This window comes from Dermochelys coriacea, chromosome 27 (assembly GCF_009764565.3).
Source record: "Dermochelys coriacea isolate rDerCor1 chromosome 27, rDerCor1.pri.v4, whole genome shotgun sequence".
Taxonomy (NCBI): domain Eukaryota; kingdom Metazoa; phylum Chordata; order Testudines; family Dermochelyidae; genus Dermochelys; species Dermochelys coriacea.
The window spans coordinates 3,499,689-3,517,729 of record NC_050094.1 but is presented as its reverse complement, the minus strand read 5'-3'; the positions used below and the strand labels follow the sequence as shown (position 1 = coordinate 3,517,729).

Genomic DNA, 18,041 nt, shown 5'->3' with positions numbered 1-18,041 from the left:
ACAAGCTCAACCAGAGCAGCATTTCCCCTAAGGCCGGCCCTGGTTAATATAAGGTCCAATAGTGACCGTACAGTGATACCGGTGCCTTTAGTTCCTATCCGAACAGTGCCCATGGGGGGGAGTTTCCCTGCCCCCCCGGAAGTGCCCCGGTCCCCGCCCCAGGAGCAGACAGAACCCCACGAACCCCAGACAGATCGGATCTAATGCGGAGCAACGTGTGCACGGGCAGCAGCAGGGAACTGATGCGGGCGCCGGGCTGGACGGCGATACCCGGTGAGTTGGCAGACAGGGGGGTCTGTTCCCGGCTCAGCAGCAGGGGGATCTGCCCGGGGCAATGCAGTGACAGGAGCCGGAAACCCGCCATCGTCCACCACTTTCCATCCGCCCCGTCCCTGCTCCCAGCCGGGGGTCGGCTCCGGGGCCGGGGGGCACAGTGGGGAGTGAGCGCCATGAGATCAGATCCTGTGCACGGCTGAGTGCTGCGAGCCCGGCTGCTGCCGCAGGGACCCGAGCCCGGGCTCGCCCCGGCTCGCGAGCCGGCCCAGTCCGAGCGCAGCCCCGGGCTCTGGAGGCAGCAGCGCCTGCGCAGGAGGGGGCAGGTACTTGGGAGAGAGGCTGGGGCGTGGGGCAGGACCCCCCCGCACAAGGGGGCTTGGGGCTGGCAGCCCCCGGGGATCCGGGACCCGCTGTGGGCAGGGGCCCAGCCCGGAAACTGCTGCTCTCAGGGTCTTTCCCAGGGTCTGCTCCAATGGGGGGGGAGTGTTGCCAAGGTAGTGATTTTTGTCATGAGCTTGAGCGACACGTCGGTTCTCGGGGAAACACCTGCTGAAGTGACCGACATGGAGACTTCCAGGGCCGCGCGCAGCCAGAGCCAGGGGAGGCCACGCCCCTTCGTGTCACCACAAACCCATTCGCCAGAAGCTCAGTGGGGGCCACAAAATCCATTCTGGGCTCTTCTGCCTGCTCTGCGCTGCACCCCGAGTCGGGGCCGTTACCTGTGGCCGGGGCAAGTCCTCCGAAGGACCCGTGTCCAGGGCTTGCTCGGGCTGAGAGAGGCTGGGAAGGAGAGGAAGGATTTGACCTGGGCTCCTGGTGGCAGAATAAATCGGGGGTGGGCAAACTTTTTGGGCCGAGGGCCACTTCTTGGTGGGGAAATTGCATGCAGGGCCGGGGCAGGGAGTGGGGGTGTGGGAAGCAGTGCAATGTGCAGGAACGGGCTCAGGCAAGGGATTGGGGCAGAGGAGGGGTGCAGAGTGTATGAGTGGGCTCAGGGAAGGGGGTTGGGGTGCAACGGGGGCTTAGGCAGGGAGTTGGGGTGCAGCAGGGGGCTCAGGACAGGGCTTGGGGTGCATGGTGTGGCAGGGGGTTGGGGGTGCAGAGTGCCTCAGGGGACTGGGGGGCGTGGTGCAGGAGGGGTTCGGTCTCCAGCCCGGCGCCGCTTACCTAAATAAGGGAGGGGAGGCTGGAAGAGCGGAGGATAAGTTTCCCCTCGGGGGAAAGTTTTGATCTTCTACTTAGTAAAAACTAGAGCAATTAAAAAAAATTAATCCCGGTTAATCATGTGATTAATCGCACTGTTAAACAACAATAGAATACCATTTTTTTGGATGTTTTCTATGTTTTCCAATATATTGATTTCAATTACAACACAGAATACAAAGTGCACAGTGCTCACTTTATGTTTATTTTGGATTTCAAGTATCCGCACTGTAAAAAAACAAAAGAAATAGTATATTTTAATTCACCTAATACAAGTACTATAGTGCAATCTCTTTATCATGAAAGCTGAACTTACAAATATAGAATTATAGACAAAAATAACTGCATTCAAAACTAAAACAATCTAAAATTTTAGAGCCTGCAAATCCACTCAGTCCTACTTCTTGTTCAGTCAATCGCTCAGACAAACAAGTTTCTTTACATTTGCAGGAGATAATGCTGTCCGCTTCTTGTTCACACTGTCACCTGAAAGTGAGAACAGGTGTTCTCATGGCACCATTGTAGCCGGCGTCGCAAGATATTTACGTGCCAGATGCGCTAAAGATTCATATGTTCCTTCGTGCTTCAACCATCATTCCAGAGAACGTGTCCTTGCTGATGACGGGCTCTGCTCGAAAACAATCCAAAGCAGTGTAGACCGACACATGTTCATTTTCATCATCTGAGTCAGATGCCACCAGCAGAAGGCTGATTTTCTTTTTTGGTGGTTTGGGTTCTGTGGTTTCCACATTGGAGTGTTGCTCTTTTAAGACTTCTGAAAGCATGTTCCACACCTCATCCCTCTCAGATTTTGGACGCCACGACAGATTTTGCTTCTCTGTCCCCTTCAGAACTGGAGGAACTTGTGGAAAACTGTTGTCCTAAATCCTTATCCCAGGTGTGGGGAGTGAGGAAGGTGGGATGATCTGTTTAAAAGGATTCTGGCCTCATCCCTCCTGAGCCACATTTCTGGCCTCACTGAGACCAGTGTTAATCCAGGGTCACTGCAAGGAAGAACAAGGAGTGACTCCAGATTAACACATGGAGGCAAATGAGATCCGCACTGTCCCTGGGGGGAGTGGTTTCATTGGTGGCTGTGACCAGGGAGCTCTAGTCATTACTGAAGGAGGGGGTAGGGGGCTGCTCTCTCCCTCTCTCTGCTCAGGATATTTGGGTTGATCTTCCTGGGTCAGAAGTTGCTGCCCCCATTGTGATCTGGGAGCCCAGGCTGAGCAGCTGCTGCTCCTCGCCCAGGGTCTGTGCTGGGAGTGACCTTAATTAAAGCTTCCTCTGTGCCCCTCCAATGTCACAACTTTCTCCATGTGATACTAGCTCCCTGTCGACATCAACTCCTGAGTCTAGGGCTGCCCTGGGGATTAGTACCGGATGGAGAAGGTCCTCAGCTGGGCGGAGGCCAGAGGAACTCTAGGTCAGTGAGAGAAACCTCAGAGAAAGTTGTTGGGGACAAGCATGAAAGTGACTGCACAAACAGCCCCTCTTAGGATCATACTTAGTCCTGCCAAGAGTGCAGGGGACTGGACTAGACGACCTGTCCAGGTTCCTTCCAGTCCTATGATTCTTCATCAGTCGTCTCTTCTCCTGTTAGCAACTGGAGGAGCTGATCCAGCCATGGGAGAGTGAATTCCCCAAGCCAGAGGGACAGGGGAAAGGAGATATAGAGGAGAGAGAGATTGAAGGGGGAAGTGGAAGAAATATGTGGGAATGGAGGTCCCCAGATCTCTAGCCTATGGGGAGACACTTATTGTGGACTTGCTGGGCAGATTCACTTTCCTATTAACAAGGTGAGGAGCAGAGAAAGGAAAAGCTAGTTCCTGGCTCTCCCTAGTCTCCTTGCTGGGGGAGTGTGCTGCTCTCAGGGACAATGTCGGTGGAATCCCCCCAAAGGGATACCTTTGGGTCTGCTCTTTTCTAGCATTTGGTTCCTAGAATGTTAAAGGGAGGGTTTAAAAATGTCTCAGTGGGTTTAGTCCTGTGGGAGGGGCTGGGTCTGCACTGTGGAGGGGGGCGGAGGGAGTGATCCAGTGTCGTTTTAGCATGGCAGTGTCTCGAATGTCTGGGGAAGCATGATGTGAAATAAACTAAAGCCTGTTCTGAAATCTCCACAATTATCTTTCTCACTCTGACAGGCTGCAGAATAAAGCCCATGTTTCGCTCCAGATCATCCCACCCTCCCATGGGACAGGGAAGGGAAGTGGTTTCAGTGGAGCCAGTTCAGGTAGGGATTATCCAGGAGTTGCTGGACAAAGAGGGACAGTAAATATATAGGAGGTGGGAGCTTCTGGGGAGTTTGGTCTGGAGGTGGAAGGGGCAGGAAATATACAGGGTAGAGAAAGGGAGACAAGGTGTGACAAGTGTCCTGGGACTTGTTTAATTTGGGGCCTGGATTGTAGGAAGAGATCCCTGAGGTTGGGGGTAGAAATTCCCTAATTTGTGAAATTGGAAAGAACCCTCCTGGACTGGGCTGGGAAAACTGACCAGGCTCCCAGTGCTGGAGCCTGAACTCACTAGCCAGAGGCTCCTGTGAAATATGAAGGGGGAACCCACCAGTGAGGCTTAGGGAACATGCCTCATCCTCTCGCACCCATCTGCTGGCAATGGGAAGGGTGTCTGGGATTCCTACCAGGGGCTCCATCTGTATCAGCCTCTGGCTGGTAGGTGTGTGATGAATGGCAGACTGCCTTCCCCCTTTATCTGCGGGGAGCGCCGAGGAGCTCCTCTTTCTCCCCTCACCCTGATGCCTCCTGGCTGCTCTGAGTGGGGTGGGAAGGGACTCTGCTGACTGTCTGCCTCCCAGAGCTTCCATTTGATTGGCCCTGGCCCCCGTGAATAGTGGGGTTGTCAGCGCGGACGCTGGTACAAACCAGGAGACTCTTGCTCTTTCAGGGGCTGGTGACCTTCGCAGAGGTGGCTTTGTATTTCACCAAGGATGAGTGGGCTCTGCTGGACCCCATTCAGAGAGCCCTCTACAGAGACGCCATGCAGGAGAACCATGAGAACGTGGCCTCGCTAGGTAAGGGTTCCTGCCCCCTTGGCTATTTGAAGGGGAAGTGACGAGTAGAGGTTCACTTCACCACCACAATGCAACCTCAACTCTGCCCTGTATCAGCAATACCCCGATATGCCAATGGCACACACACTCTGCTCTCCCTGTGTCAGAACACTGGGAACAGAGCACAGGTGCATTACAGTACAAAGTCTATCGCCTCTTTGCTAAGACAAAACTTGGGTTTAGATCCAGCATAGTGAAGAGACGTTACCTACACTTGGCCTGCACTCAAATACAGAGCCCACTCCCTGCACACTATCTCAAACTTGCAAACTGTTACCGTTCCTTTACCCTTGCCCCGAGAATTCCTTCTGAGTCACTACCTTCGCTTCCCCCTTACTAAGCCCTGGATACCACTAGCATGTATGTCACCAACTTGCTGACAATCCCCGTGGCAAGAACTCATCCTTGTGCACCTTTATTGAAACAACCTTCAGCACTGAAATGAGGCATACTTGGTCTTTCACATGGGTCCCTCGCGGTTCACCTAAATTCATTCACAGCTCTGCCAAACTGCTCCAATGAATCCCTCGGCTATTCAGTTACAGCTACAGCTGACACAGTGAACACAGCTGGAGGACATGCAGATAAATGCCAGTATTCAAATCTGTAGAACACAACGCAAGTAATGGCACGTTCTCTTAGCCCTTCTTTGCACCTACTCCAGATCATAGATTTAAAGGCCAGGAGGGGCTTTTGGGTTATCTGTATAAGCCTATATTATATATAATACAGGCTATAGAATTTCTTCCAGTTACTACTCTATTCCAGTTACTGCTCTGCCACTGAATACATTGTGTTTGGCTAAATCATCTTCCAAAAAAGGCGTCCTAGCTTGACTTGAAGACTTCAAGAGATGGAGAATCCTCCACTTCCCTTGGTAGTTTACTAAACCATTTCCTGTGGCTATTGGCAGCTCCAGAGGTAGGGGATGAGGGCAGAGTTAAGGTTGCATTGCAGGAGTGACATGTACTTTAACTCTTCCTTTTCTGCTTTTCAGAAATTTAAGTTTAGCCACCATGCACATGCTGGAAGGGCATGAGGTAGCACTGGGCAACCTTAACTCTGCATTTATGTAGCTAATGGGCATTTCAGTTCCTTGATTTTTTTTGAATAGACTTTTTTGCCACTTTTTTGTGTCTACATTAGAGCTTTTGCCAGCGTAGCTATGTTGGCTAGGGATGGAATTTTTCACACCCCTAAATGACAGAGCTATGCTGGCAAAACTTCTAAGTGCAGGCCAGGCCAGAATCTGCAAGTAGATTTTAGGGCACTTTAAAATATTGCTCTTAACCCAGAAATGTTGGTATCAGGACAAAACTTCCAAGAGGAACTTCTGCAAAACGCTATAAAAATTCACAGCACACATTGTCTGAAAACGATTAGTGGTAGGGTACAAACTCAAATGCATGGCTACAGTTCCAATTCAATGGCCACAGCATGTCCCTTCAAGCCAACCAATTACTCTTGACAGCAGCTTGTTGGAAACCCTCCAGCTGTTAACCAGAGCCTTCATTTTGATGCATATGTGCATTTCAATCTCTTTTTGGCTCATCACTTTGGCTCATGCCAATCTGAAATTCCAAACTTCACAGTTTACTTTTTCAATTTTGCTTCCCCAAAGAGGCAGTTGGGTGCCATGTACAAGCTTGAGCCAAATGCCAGATCAGTTGATGAAGAAATAGAACCATAGTTTGAGCTCCAGGTGTGTGCTAAGAAAAATGTTATAAGAGCTCAGTGCTCCTGGGGCACTACAAAGCAGAGGGCTGGGAGGAAGGGGAGGCTGTGTGGAGGATAAGAATCAGGAAGAGTCGAGTACAGTGGAAGGAAGAGCAGGGAGGGAGTCAGCGACAAGAGCTTCTGAGAACTGGTCGTGGGCAGGGCTGGGGAAGTGGGAGATTGCGGGGAAAAGGGGTGGAGGTCCCTATATAGGTGGTGTTGTTGGGGGAGGAACTGGGTAGGAGATCTGAGTTACCCAGGAGTGGGGAACACTGGGGGTAATGGGAAGGAGGAGGGAGGGCTTGGGGAGTGCTTGCTGTAGGGCGTGGGGAGAGTCTGGTGGGAGTGGGAAGGGAAGGTTTCAGGGATGCAGAAATTTGGGTCACTCCACTGTGACTATTTTTTTCAAAGTCTCGAATGACTCCTTCAGTGTGTCCTTAGGAGGAGCTTCCTTATCCCCCTCCTGTAAGGGTTCCACAGGGCTCTGTCCTTCTTCCCCTTCTCTTCTTCCTCTGCACCCTGTCTCCGGGTGATCTCATCCACAAACACAAATTCAGCTACATCTCTATGCTGACAACACACAGATCTACCTCTGTGCTCCACACCTGTCTCCCTCTGTCCAAACAAAATCTTAGACTGTGGCTCTGACATCCCTTGCAGATATCTAGCCTTTGGCTTACAATTAGAGCTAAAAATGGCTAACGGGATCTTAATAAACCCCCAAGCCATTCCCCCACCTCCTTTCTCTATCACTGTGTCAGCACCACCAAACTGCCTGTCACTAAGGCCTGTAAACTGGGCATGATCTTCCACACAGACCGCTCTGTAGGTCCTCATGTCCAGCATATGACTCCATCTTGCATTTTCTTTCTGCATAACATCGCTAAGATACAGTCCTTCCAGCTAAAACTCTTGTCCAGACTCTCATCATTCCTATCTCAGTTATTGTAACATTCTTTTCTCTGGCTTTCGTAAATGGAGGCTTGTCCTGCTCATATCCATTAAAAGCATAAGAACGTCAATACTGGCTCAGACCAAAGGTCAATCTAGCCCGGTATCCTGTCTTCCGACAGTGGCCTGGGCCAAATGCTTCAGAGGGAATGAACAGAACAGTGCAATTATTAAATGATCCCTCCCCTGTCATCCACTCCCAGCTTCAGAGGCTTAGGAACACTCCAGAGCATGGGGTTATGTCCCTGACCATCTTGGCTAATAGCCATTTATGAATTTATCCTCTATGAACTTATCTAATTCTTTTTTGAACCCAGTTATACTTTTGGTCTTCACACAATCCCATGGCAATGAGTTCCACAGGCCAACTGTGTGTTGTGTGATGAAGTACTTCCTTATGTTTGTTTTAAACCTGCTGCCTATTAATTTCGTCGGGTGACAGGATCCCCGGGGTACAACCTAGAACTGGGGTACTGCTGTGCCTTCTTAACTCTCCAGCCTGGCTGTCTCTCACAAGACTTGGCTAGTGATAAGCAGCAAACCCCTCCAGGTGCTGTTATCGCTTAGCACAACAGCATGTGGCGCCCTACACTCAACTAACTTGTGTGAATGTTCCCTGAGCGAGCCAAATCAGAGAAAGACACCAGCAAATCTCCCAAGCCCCCAGCCTTGCAACCCAGAACTGTACCATTGTGCCCTGGTCAGAAGCCTGACCAGTGTACGTTCATTACACAGTCTGCCCCTCCCTTGATGTGGAGAGGGGACACACACTAGCCTTTGTAAACTGAGCTGAGATTTCCCAAGCACTTCAACCAACACATACTGTTTTATGTAAAATATAACACAGATTTATTAACTACAGAAAGATCAATTTTAAGTAATTGTAAGTGGTAGGAACAAAAGGTCAGAGATAGTTACTAAAGAAAATAAAAGCTAAGTGCACAGTCTAAATTTTAAACCTTATTACACTATGCAGTATTTGGATCAAGCAGTTTTCTCACCCCACTAGAGGTTACAGTTCTTAATACACAGGCTTCCCCTTTTAAGCCTGGGACCAGTCTCCTCAGTTTAAGTCTTTGTCCTCCCAGTGTTCTTGATGCTTCCAGCATAGGTGTGGAAGGAGAAAGGCCAAGTCATTTCCCCTCTTTTATAGTTTCTTCCAGCTTGCTGGAAAGGTCTACGCTTGTGACCTGGGGGTCCGCCCCTGTTGGTCAAGCAGCTCCATTGTCTGTGTTCTCTCTGAGAAATCTTCTGGGACAGTCACTGGGAGTGTGGATTCCCTTTAATGGGCCATCAGTGCATCTGGCTGCTCCGTTGTTATACCTGAAAGGCTGGTTGTGGGTATTCCCAACCTCATAACGTATTTCAGTAATGCACACAGCAAAACTTCACAACTTCCCATACAGTGATAGCACATACAATCCAACAGTATATTAATGTTCACCAGATCAAGATTTTTAAAATGATACCTCACACAGCATACTTTGTACAAAACATATCCTAATTATATCACCATGGTAAATATGGGGTGACAGTGGTGAATATGGGGGTTCCATGTTGCTGCTTTGAAGTACAGAGTGACACAGTGACCCCTTGTCCTTGTGTTATGTGAAAGGGTAAATAATACTTCCTTATTCACTTTCTGCACATCATTTATGGTTTTATAGTCCTCTATCGTATTCTTCCCCACCCCCTTAGTTGTCTCTCTTCTAAGCGGAACAGTCCCACACTTGTTAATTTCTCCTTACATGGAAGTTGTTTCCTACCCCTAATCATTTAGTTGTCCTTCTCTGCACCTTTCCCAATTCTGATATATCGTTCTTGCGATGGGGTCATCAGAATTGCATGCAGTATTCGAGGTGTGGGCATAGCATTGATTTTTATAGTGGCATTATGATATTTTTTGTCCTATTACCTATCGCTTTGCTAATGGTTCTTAACATTCTGTTAGCTTTTTTGGCTGCTGCTGCACATTGAGCAAAATGTTTTCACAGAACTAATCATGATGACTCTAAGATTTCTTTTTGAGTGGTAACAGCTAATTTAGACCCCATCATATTGTGTATATATATTTGAGATTATGTTTTCCAATGTGCATTACTTTGCACTTATCAACATTGTATTTCATCTGCCATTTTGTCATCCAGTCATCCAATTTTGTGAGATCCCTTTGTAACTCTTTGCAGTCTGCTTTGGACCTAACTATCTTGAGTAGTTTTGTATTGTCTGCAAACTTTGAAAACATCGTTTACCCCCTTTTCCAGATTATTTATGAATATGTTGAACAACACTGGTTCCATTATGGATCCTTGGGGGACCCCGCTATTTACCACATTCCATTCTGAAAACTGACCATTTATTCCTATCCTTTGTTTTCTGTCTTTTAACCAATTATTGATCCATGAGAGGACCTTCCTCTTATCCCATGAGTGCTTTCTTTGCTTAAGAGCCTTTAGTGAGGGAACTTGTCACAGGCTTTCTGAAAGTCCTAATATACTATATCCACTGGATCACCCTTGTCCACATCCTGTTGACCCCCTCAAAGAATTCTAGTAAATTGGTGAGGCATGATTTCCCTTTACAAAAGCCATGTTGACTCTTCCCCAATATATTGTGTTTATTTATGTGTCTGATTGTTCTGTTCTTCGCTGTAATTTCAACCAATTTGCCTGAAACTGCAGTTAGGCTTACTCACCTGTAATTGCCTGGCTCATCTCTGGAGTCTTTTTTAAAAATTGGATTTATGTTAGCTATCCTCAAGTCATCTGGTACAGAAGCTGATTTAAGTGATGTTAGTACAGTTAGTAGTCCTGCCATTTCATATTTGAGTTCCTTCAGAATTCTTGTGTGAATACCATTTGGTCCTGGTGACTTATTACAGTTTAATTTTTCTATTTGTTCCAAAACCACCTCCTACTGACACCTCAATCTGGGACAGTTCCTCAGATTTGCCACCTAAAAAGAACGGCTCAGGTATGGGAATCTCCCTCACATCCTCTGTAGTGAAGACTGATCAAAAGAATTCATTTAGCTTCACTGCAATGGCCTTGTCTCCTCGAATGCTCCTTTAGCATCTTGATCGGCCAATGGGGCCACTGATTGTTTGTTAGGCTTCCTGCTTCTGATATACTTCACAAATTTTTCACTGTTAGTTTTTGTGTCTTGCTATTTGCTCTTCAAATTCTTTTTTAGCCTGCCTAATTAGACTTTTACACTTGACTTGCCAGAGTTTATGCTCCTCTCTATTTTCCGAGGAACAAAGACTGAACTGGGGGAAATGCTGGACCCTGGCTAAAGGGATTTTTTAGCCTGTGAATGGAACATCTGGAGTTTCCAAGCTGTAAGCAAGTGCAGCTTGCCCCTTAAGAATTTGCAGCCTGCTTATATGATCACCTAGGGTGAGAATCTGCTATTCATATCCAATCTATTTAGTTTATTAAGCTTAGTTTGTGTTTTTTATTTATTTGCTAGGTAATCTGCTTTGATCTGTTTGCTATCCGTTATAATCACTTAAAATCTATCTTTTGTAGTTAATAAACTTGTTTTTGCTTTATCTAAACTAGTGTATGAGAATCATGACTCGGGGCAAAAGGCTGTTGCATGTTCCTCTCCACGTTTAGGGAGGAGGCGCATTTCATGAGCTTACACTGTACAGTTCCCTGTGCAGCGCAAGACGGTATAATTTTCGGTTTACACTCCAGAGGGGGTGCATGCTTGACGAGCTGGCAGATGCTTTAACTGGAGCCTTCCCATGGGCTGGTCAGAGAGCCTGCCTGCATGTAACTGCAGCTGGGTGTATCCCTACTGGTATGTATGATGGTGGAAGTGCAGGCTGGAGCCTGGAGGGCTTGGCAGGTTGTCACAGCAGTACAGTGTGAGAGAGCCCAGACTAGTGGATTGGGGGGCTCAGTGGTACCCCAGTTCCAGGTGGCAGCCGAGAGGTGGGGTGCGGAACCCATCACAATAGTACCACTCTACTCAGTGCTGGTTAGGCTTCAGCTGGAGTACTGTGTCCAATTTTGGTTATCAATGTATAGTAAGGATGTGGAGAAACTGGAAAGAGTCCAGAGGTGAGTGACAAAGATAATCAAAGGGATGGAATGCAGCCATATGAGCAAAGGCTGAAGAAACGGGGTATGTTTAGTTTGGAAAAGAGGAAATTAAGAGGAGACATGATAGCGGTCTCCAAATACTTGAAAGGCTGCCCTAAATAAGATGGAGAAAAGTTGTTCTCTTTTACTACAGAGGGCAGGACAAGAGGCAGTGGGTTCAAACTCCAGCATAGCAGATTTAGATTAAATCTCAAGAATAACTTCCTCTCTGTAAGAAGAGTAGGACAATGGAACAGATGCCTAGCGAGGTTGTGGAACTTCCTTCACTGGAGGTTTTCAGAAGGAGGCTGGAGCCATCTGTCTTGATTGGTTTAGACACAACAAATCCTGCATCTTGGCAGGGGGATTAGACTAGATGACCCTTGTGCTCCCTTCTAACTCTGTGGTTCTATGAATCCCTGCCCAGGCCCTGTTGATTTAGAGCCTGCACTCTATTCTTTTTACTGTCTGGTTTCACGTTGTTTTACATTATTTTTTTCAAATTATTATTATTTTCACTCCTCTCTCTCCATTGGTCAGGGCTTACCTCCCCCCCACACCTCTTCCATACCCATTGTGAGCCCAGCCAGCATTGCTGAGTCCTTCTGTTCCTCCCATCACAGGACAACCCCTTCCCTGGCACAAATGTCTGCTTCCTTCATGATGTCATAGGTTGGTAGTCACCTTTCTGAGGATATGGAGGGTCTCGCTCCCTGCTCTCCATCTGCAGCAGCAGACACAATCTCTCTTCTCTGATGGCTTTTTGGATCTCTGAGATGATCCCTCCTGAGTCCATGTGGCCTCAGTCTTATTTTTCATATTCTCCTTTTCCAGAGGAATTAAGAGTCTCTTGCTCCTGAATTGTAGCATCTAATTCCCCAACCATCTCCTCACACTGGGGGATTTTCATACTCCTTTCAATTACACCTAACTCGCTAGATTGCCTAATTCCTCTAAACGTGCTTTCCTGCCATTTGGTGTCCCTGAGATACCGGATTCAGTGACATCCCTTTCCATGCTGAACCCCACCAGCCCATTGTTTCTGGGCCTCTTGCTCTTGGGGACAAGCAGTTCCAGGGTGACTTCCCTTGTGGCTGGACATGTCTTCACTCTCAGGCCAGGGTGTTACTCTCTCTGGGTTTCAGGGGACCTTTGATGATGAGCAACTGGCTGTGTGTGTTCCCAGCAAAGATGGGGATAGTTAAACCCTCATAAGCAGCATATTCTGCACCTTTGAGCATCTGGGGAGCAGGCCCCAGAATTTTACTGCTTTAAATGAGCTGGAGCTAAAATAATAGAACTTTGTTGTGACAAATGTCCAATGAATTCACCTGATCTCACTTGTTTTCTTTCCTCTGAGCAGGGTTTCCAATTTCTAAACCTGATGTGATCTCCCACCTGGAACTAGGGAAAGAGCCATGCGTTCCAGATCTTCAGAGCTCAGAGGAAAAAGAGATCCTAAGATGTAACTACACAGGTGAGGAATCACTAAACCAACTCAGAAACTGTCTGAAGTAAACAGCTGGGATTCCCTACAAAGACCTTATGAGCGCTCTGAATTTAGGATTGTCCCCAGATGTCATATCCTCAGGGAAGATATTGCTCATGGTCCCCTGGCAGTAGCTTCCTCCCTGACCTCCCTTCCCCCTGAATGTTTGGTTGGGAGGTGGAGGGAGAATTGATTCACTCCTCTCTCCTATGGAAAAGAGTGTTGGCAAATTCAGTTCCTGATTTTTATATTTTTCAGTCTCTCCCGGTCTTATTTTGGTTTGCTCTTCCCTTTTGCACTCCCATTTCTGAGGTTTCTCTCTCTGTTCCAGCAGGCGATAGGCTAGTGAGGAAGAATGAGGAGCAGAAGCCTCAGCAGGAAGATGCTGAGCAAGTGGAACTATCTGGGGCGTTTTTGCAAAGATCCAAAGGGAACGTGCCCAGGAGTTCCAAGCAGGGAAAAGCCTGTGAGAGTCAGCACAGGCCAGAAAGGCAGCAGGGCAACCAACCAGGGCAGAAAGTGGGTAAATCCATGAATTGTCAGGAAACTCATGAGGACCTCAAGGAAACCACAGCCAAGCAGAGAATCCCCACAAGGGAGAGAAACCAGACATGCATGGAGTGTGGGAAAATCTTCAGTAGTCGTTCAAGCCTTATTACACATCAGCAGATCCACACAGGAGAGCAACCCTATGAATGCTGTGAGTGTGGGAAAAACTTCACTCTGCGCTCAACCCTTATTACACATCAGAGAATCCCCACAGGAGAGAGACCTTATGGATGCTGTAAGTGCGGGAAAACCTTCAGTCAGCGCTCACATCTTATTACTCATCAGAGAATCCACACAGAAGACAGGCCCTGTGAGTGCTGTCAGTGTGGGAAAACCTTCACTCGACATGCACACTCTTATTAGACATCAGCAGATCCACACAGGAGAGAGACCCTATGAATGCTGTGAATGCAGGAAGAACTTCACTAGGAGCTCACATCTTATTACACATCAGAGGATCCATGCAGGAGAAAGACCCTATACATGCTCTGACTGTGGGAAAAGCTTCCATCAGAGTTCAGCTCTTATTTATCATCAGAGAATCCACAAGGGAGATAAAAACCATAAAAACTTTGTCTAGAGCTGACAAAATGATTTGTTTTTATATTTTTGCAGATTCCCACATACTGACCTTTAAGCCTATTTGCACCATTTGTCATCATGGTCTCTCAGGTCCTCCCAGCTGAAAGGCCTACTTTTGCAGCTCACCTTCTTTGGGGTGAATCCTGTGGTCTTTTCTGTCAACTCCTTTGTCCTATGACAATTCTATAATCATAAGACAGCACTGAATAATGAAGGTTTGAATAAATCAGAGGGGAATGTGATGGGAGAATCTATTATTCTGATTCTGAATTATCAAATGCAACCTTCTCTGGAATTTCACTTTATGTGAAACTGAAAGTGTCTTTTATCTCTTATGTGATGTGAGTATTTCCTCTCTTTCCTGAAGGCCGTTTGGGCATTAGTTTTGTTTGACAGAATGTAGCTCAGATTATTGGGAACTTTGAGACAAATGACCAGCTGCTAAAATACTCATTTCTCACTTTATTTTAGCTTTTCCCCCACCCCTCTATGATGACATGGAGAGAGTGCAAATGCAGTTCAGTAAACGGGAGAGACTTCAAGTTATTGGACATGATAGCAAGGAAACAGAAGTATTCTTATAATGCTCCAGTATGAAATGGTGAACAGCAGCACACCCCAAATTGTGCAACTAACTGAAGTAGCTGCATATGATCACAGTGTTGTTCAATTGCTTAGGTCAATATTGTCTCAGATAATCCCTGGAGAGAATTCCACAGTAAATGATTTAGGATGAGGCAAAATACCCATCATAAAGTTCCCAAATAGTTGAGACCCAGTACCTACAAGATCTCTTAACTAATCTTATGATTTGGGACATGTTGTCCCTAACTATGTAGATGTGGAGGAAACAGAAGTGGTGTTTTTGTTGAACTCACCCTTTGTAATGCAAATGTGTATCATATTAACTCAGTGTTGAATGTGACATAGCTGCAGAAAAATAATTACTTTCAAATTGAACCCCCCTCCTCCCACCCCCTACACCACCATCTTTGATAGATTACGGAGATTCTGATTCAGGCCTGTATCTAGTTCCTAACTTCGATCTGTGCCAACAGATTAAAGAAACAAACTTGGCCATTTGTCACTTACACTACTAAAATTTGGAATGGTTTGGTAAAAGATTCTACTCCAGAGAAGTGTAAATTTACCCTGACCAAGGCTAAGGATTTGGCAAAGAACTCAGGTCAAAATAGCAGGCAACTAGTTGTTGGCGTTCACACCAGAGAAGAAAGCTATGATGAATTATGGTCCAGGTAAAACATCCTTCACCAGTCTAGTGACATTGACTACAGTCTCAAGGGATGCCATAGCTCGATTGGGAACAATTCTCCTTTACCATTTGGATCCAAAGTTTCAAAAGGCAAAGAAAGAAGCAGTTGGTGCCTTCAGAGGACATGCCTTCCCATGGATGCCAATCTGGCTGCTTTGTTGGAAATTGAAGACTTTTATGCTATTCAAGTGCTGATAATCAATGAGGGAAATTGATGTCTCAGCCTCTAGATCCAGACTGAGTCCGATTACATGAATGCTGACTCCTGATTCTATGCTTTTGTTTCTTAGTTTTGCTCTTGTGTCTTATGCATTTGCATCCCTTCTCATCCACTTCCTGCTACTTTGAAAGATTCAAATGTGAGAAAATAGAACAGAGGTGCTTGTTCTCATGATACAAACTTCCCCACATGGTGTGAGATCCCCTTCTGAGAACACTCATGGCAGAAGGCCCAGCGACAAAGAAACTCACAGAAGTGGCAGGCCCCTATGTTGGGGTAAACTACAGCTTTACACAAGTTTCAGAGTAGCAGCCGTGTTAGTCTGTATCCGATGAAGTGAGCTGTAGCTCACGAAAGCTTATGCTCTAATAAATGTGTTAGTCTCTAAGGTGCCACAAGCTTTACACAAGGGTTCACTTAGTGGAAGTAGGGATTAAAAGAAACCTAATGTGTATAAGAGTGTGCAATCTTTGAACCTATTGTTACCAATGGAAATGAAATTAAATATGAAGTTAATTATTGGTTAATGAGTAAAGATTAATTATATGATCATTGAAATTAGATTGGAAAACTGAAAGTTACAGCTTTTTTTTGTTAGTAATATAGGAGATTTGATGATTTGACTAAACTGATTATTTGATTCCAGTACAATCTCATTAACCCCAAGTGCAGTGATAGCATCAGTCAGTCACCAGGGGGAGCCAAATGGCACGTGAATGGAGACGAGAATGAAAGAAAAGTCTTAGTATTACTTTTTTCCCCTCAATATGTTCTAACAATTTTTTTTTTCCATCAAAAAATGCTTCATGTTCAGGGCCATCCAAGAGCAGTGCAAAGTTCTCAGGACAAGCTGGATCTGGATGAATTAAAGTGCTGATGGACAGAGCTGACAAAAGGACATACAATAATTAAGATGATGAAAAATAACCAAGTGTAATAATATTTACAAGGGCTGTCAAGCAATTAAAAAAATTAATCATGATTAATTAATTGCACAATTAACCAACAAGAGAATACCATTTATTTAAATATTTTTGGATGTTTTCTATATTTTCAAATATACTGATTTCAATTACAACACAGAATACAGAGTGCACTGTGCTCACTTTATAGATATTTTCAATTCACCTAATACAGTTAATCCTCCCTTAATGTCATCCTGGTTAACGTTGTTGATCAATTAGAAAATGCGCTCGTTTAAAGTTGCGCAATGCTCCCTTACAACATTGTTTGGCAGCTGCCTGCTTTGTCCACTGCTTGCAGGAAGAGCAGCCCCTTGGAGCTGGTGGGGGCTTGGAACCAGGGTGGGCCAGCAGCCCCCCAATCAGCTCCCCTAAGTTCCCTGTGCAGCAGCCACACAGCAGGCTGTCAATAGCCATGCAGTTCAGGTGTCCCTCCCGCCACTGCCATGTGCTGCTCCTGCCCTCTGCCTTGGAACTGCTCCCAGGAGCCTCCTGCTTGCTTGGAGGGGTTGGGGGTGGGGGAAGAGAGGTGCTAATGTCAGGGTGTCCCCCTCCTCCCCACTGCTCCTTTACCCCATCTCCACAGAGCAGTGGGGGGACACAACAGGCCTCAGGAGGGAACTTGCTGGCAGCAGCTGCTGTCTCAACTTGCTGATGTACTTAAAAAAAGCAGGTTTCAGAGTAGCAGCCGTGTTAGTCTGTATTCGCAAAAAGAAAAGGAGTATTTGTGGCACCTTAGAGACTAACAAATTTATTAGAGCATAAGCTTTCGTGAGCTACAGCTCACTTCATCAGATGCATCCGATGAAGTGAGCTGTAGCTCACGAAAGCTTATGCTCTAATAAATTTGTTAGTCTCTAAGGTGCCACAAGTACTCCTTTTCTTTTTTAAAAAAAGGCAATGTACTTAGAGTGAGGTCAGCGTACTTACAGGGGCAATGCACATCTCTCCCTTCCTCCTCTCTCTCTCTCACACACACACACGGTGTGTGTGTCTCTCGCTCTCTGCCATGCGGTCTCCCCTATCTCTATTTTGCTGCTGTGACAAAGCTCTGTCCTTGCCTCCGTGGGTCCCGTGTTTCCTGGCAGATTTCGCTAGCCTCAGAGGCTCACTGTGACCCTCCATGTAACCCTTCTCTCTCTAGAGACAAGGGTCACAGTCTACTGAGCCATTTCACTTATCCTGGTACCAGGGATTTCTTTAGCCTGGAGCTAAAATATATCTATCTCCCACTACTTTCCTATAGCCATCTGGCCTTGCCCCATCACATATCCCCCCCCAGCTCAACACCATAGAATTGGGCAACTTGGGACACCTGGCAGCATGCTCGTGACAGATCATCAGCGTTGCCATGGTGGTATCCAGCCCTGTGCCATATGCAGAACTGGAACGGTTGGAGGGATAAGAACCACCTGGTGACCCCTGCATTCTTTTCCTTATTCCGCTGCATCCACCAGAGGGGTGCATGGTCCGTCACAAGAGTAAATTGCTGGCCTAAGAGGTAATAACGCAGTGTCTCCATAGCCCATCTGACAGCAAGGCATTCTCTCTCGACTACTGCGTATTTCTGTTCTCTTGGGAGAAGCTTTCTGCTTAGGCAGAGGATCGGGTGTTCCTCTTCTCCCACCATTTGTGACAGAACTGCTCCCAACCCCACCT

At 46.7% G+C, this 18,041-nt stretch overlaps 1 protein-coding gene across 4 annotated transcripts; it reads left to right on the top strand.

Annotated features, from left to right (window-relative positions):
• The first annotated feature begins 1,965 nt into the window (after positions 1-1,965).
• LOC122457588 (zinc finger protein 569-like) lies at positions 1,966-16,495 on the top strand. Of its 4 annotated transcripts, none has more exons than XM_043503265.1 (5): positions 1,966-2,377; positions 3,627-3,715; positions 4,384-4,510; positions 12,671-12,784; positions 13,128-16,495. In XM_043503265.1, the coding sequence occupies exons 2-5, from the start codon at positions 3,644-3,646 to the stop codon at positions 13,706-13,708; spliced, it is 894 nt and encodes a 297-aa protein (XP_043359200.1). In that variant the 5' UTR covers positions 1,966-2,377; positions 3,627-3,643; the 3' UTR covers positions 13,709-16,495. The 4 variants fall into 4 exon arrangements, with proteins under 4 accessions (XP_043359200.1, XP_043359199.1, XP_043359198.1 ...); XM_043503264.1 differs by having other exon boundaries at positions 1,966-2,908; positions 13,131-16,495; XM_043503263.1 differs by having other exon boundaries at positions 1,966-2,908.
• Positions 16,496-18,041: the final 1,546 nt, after the last annotated feature.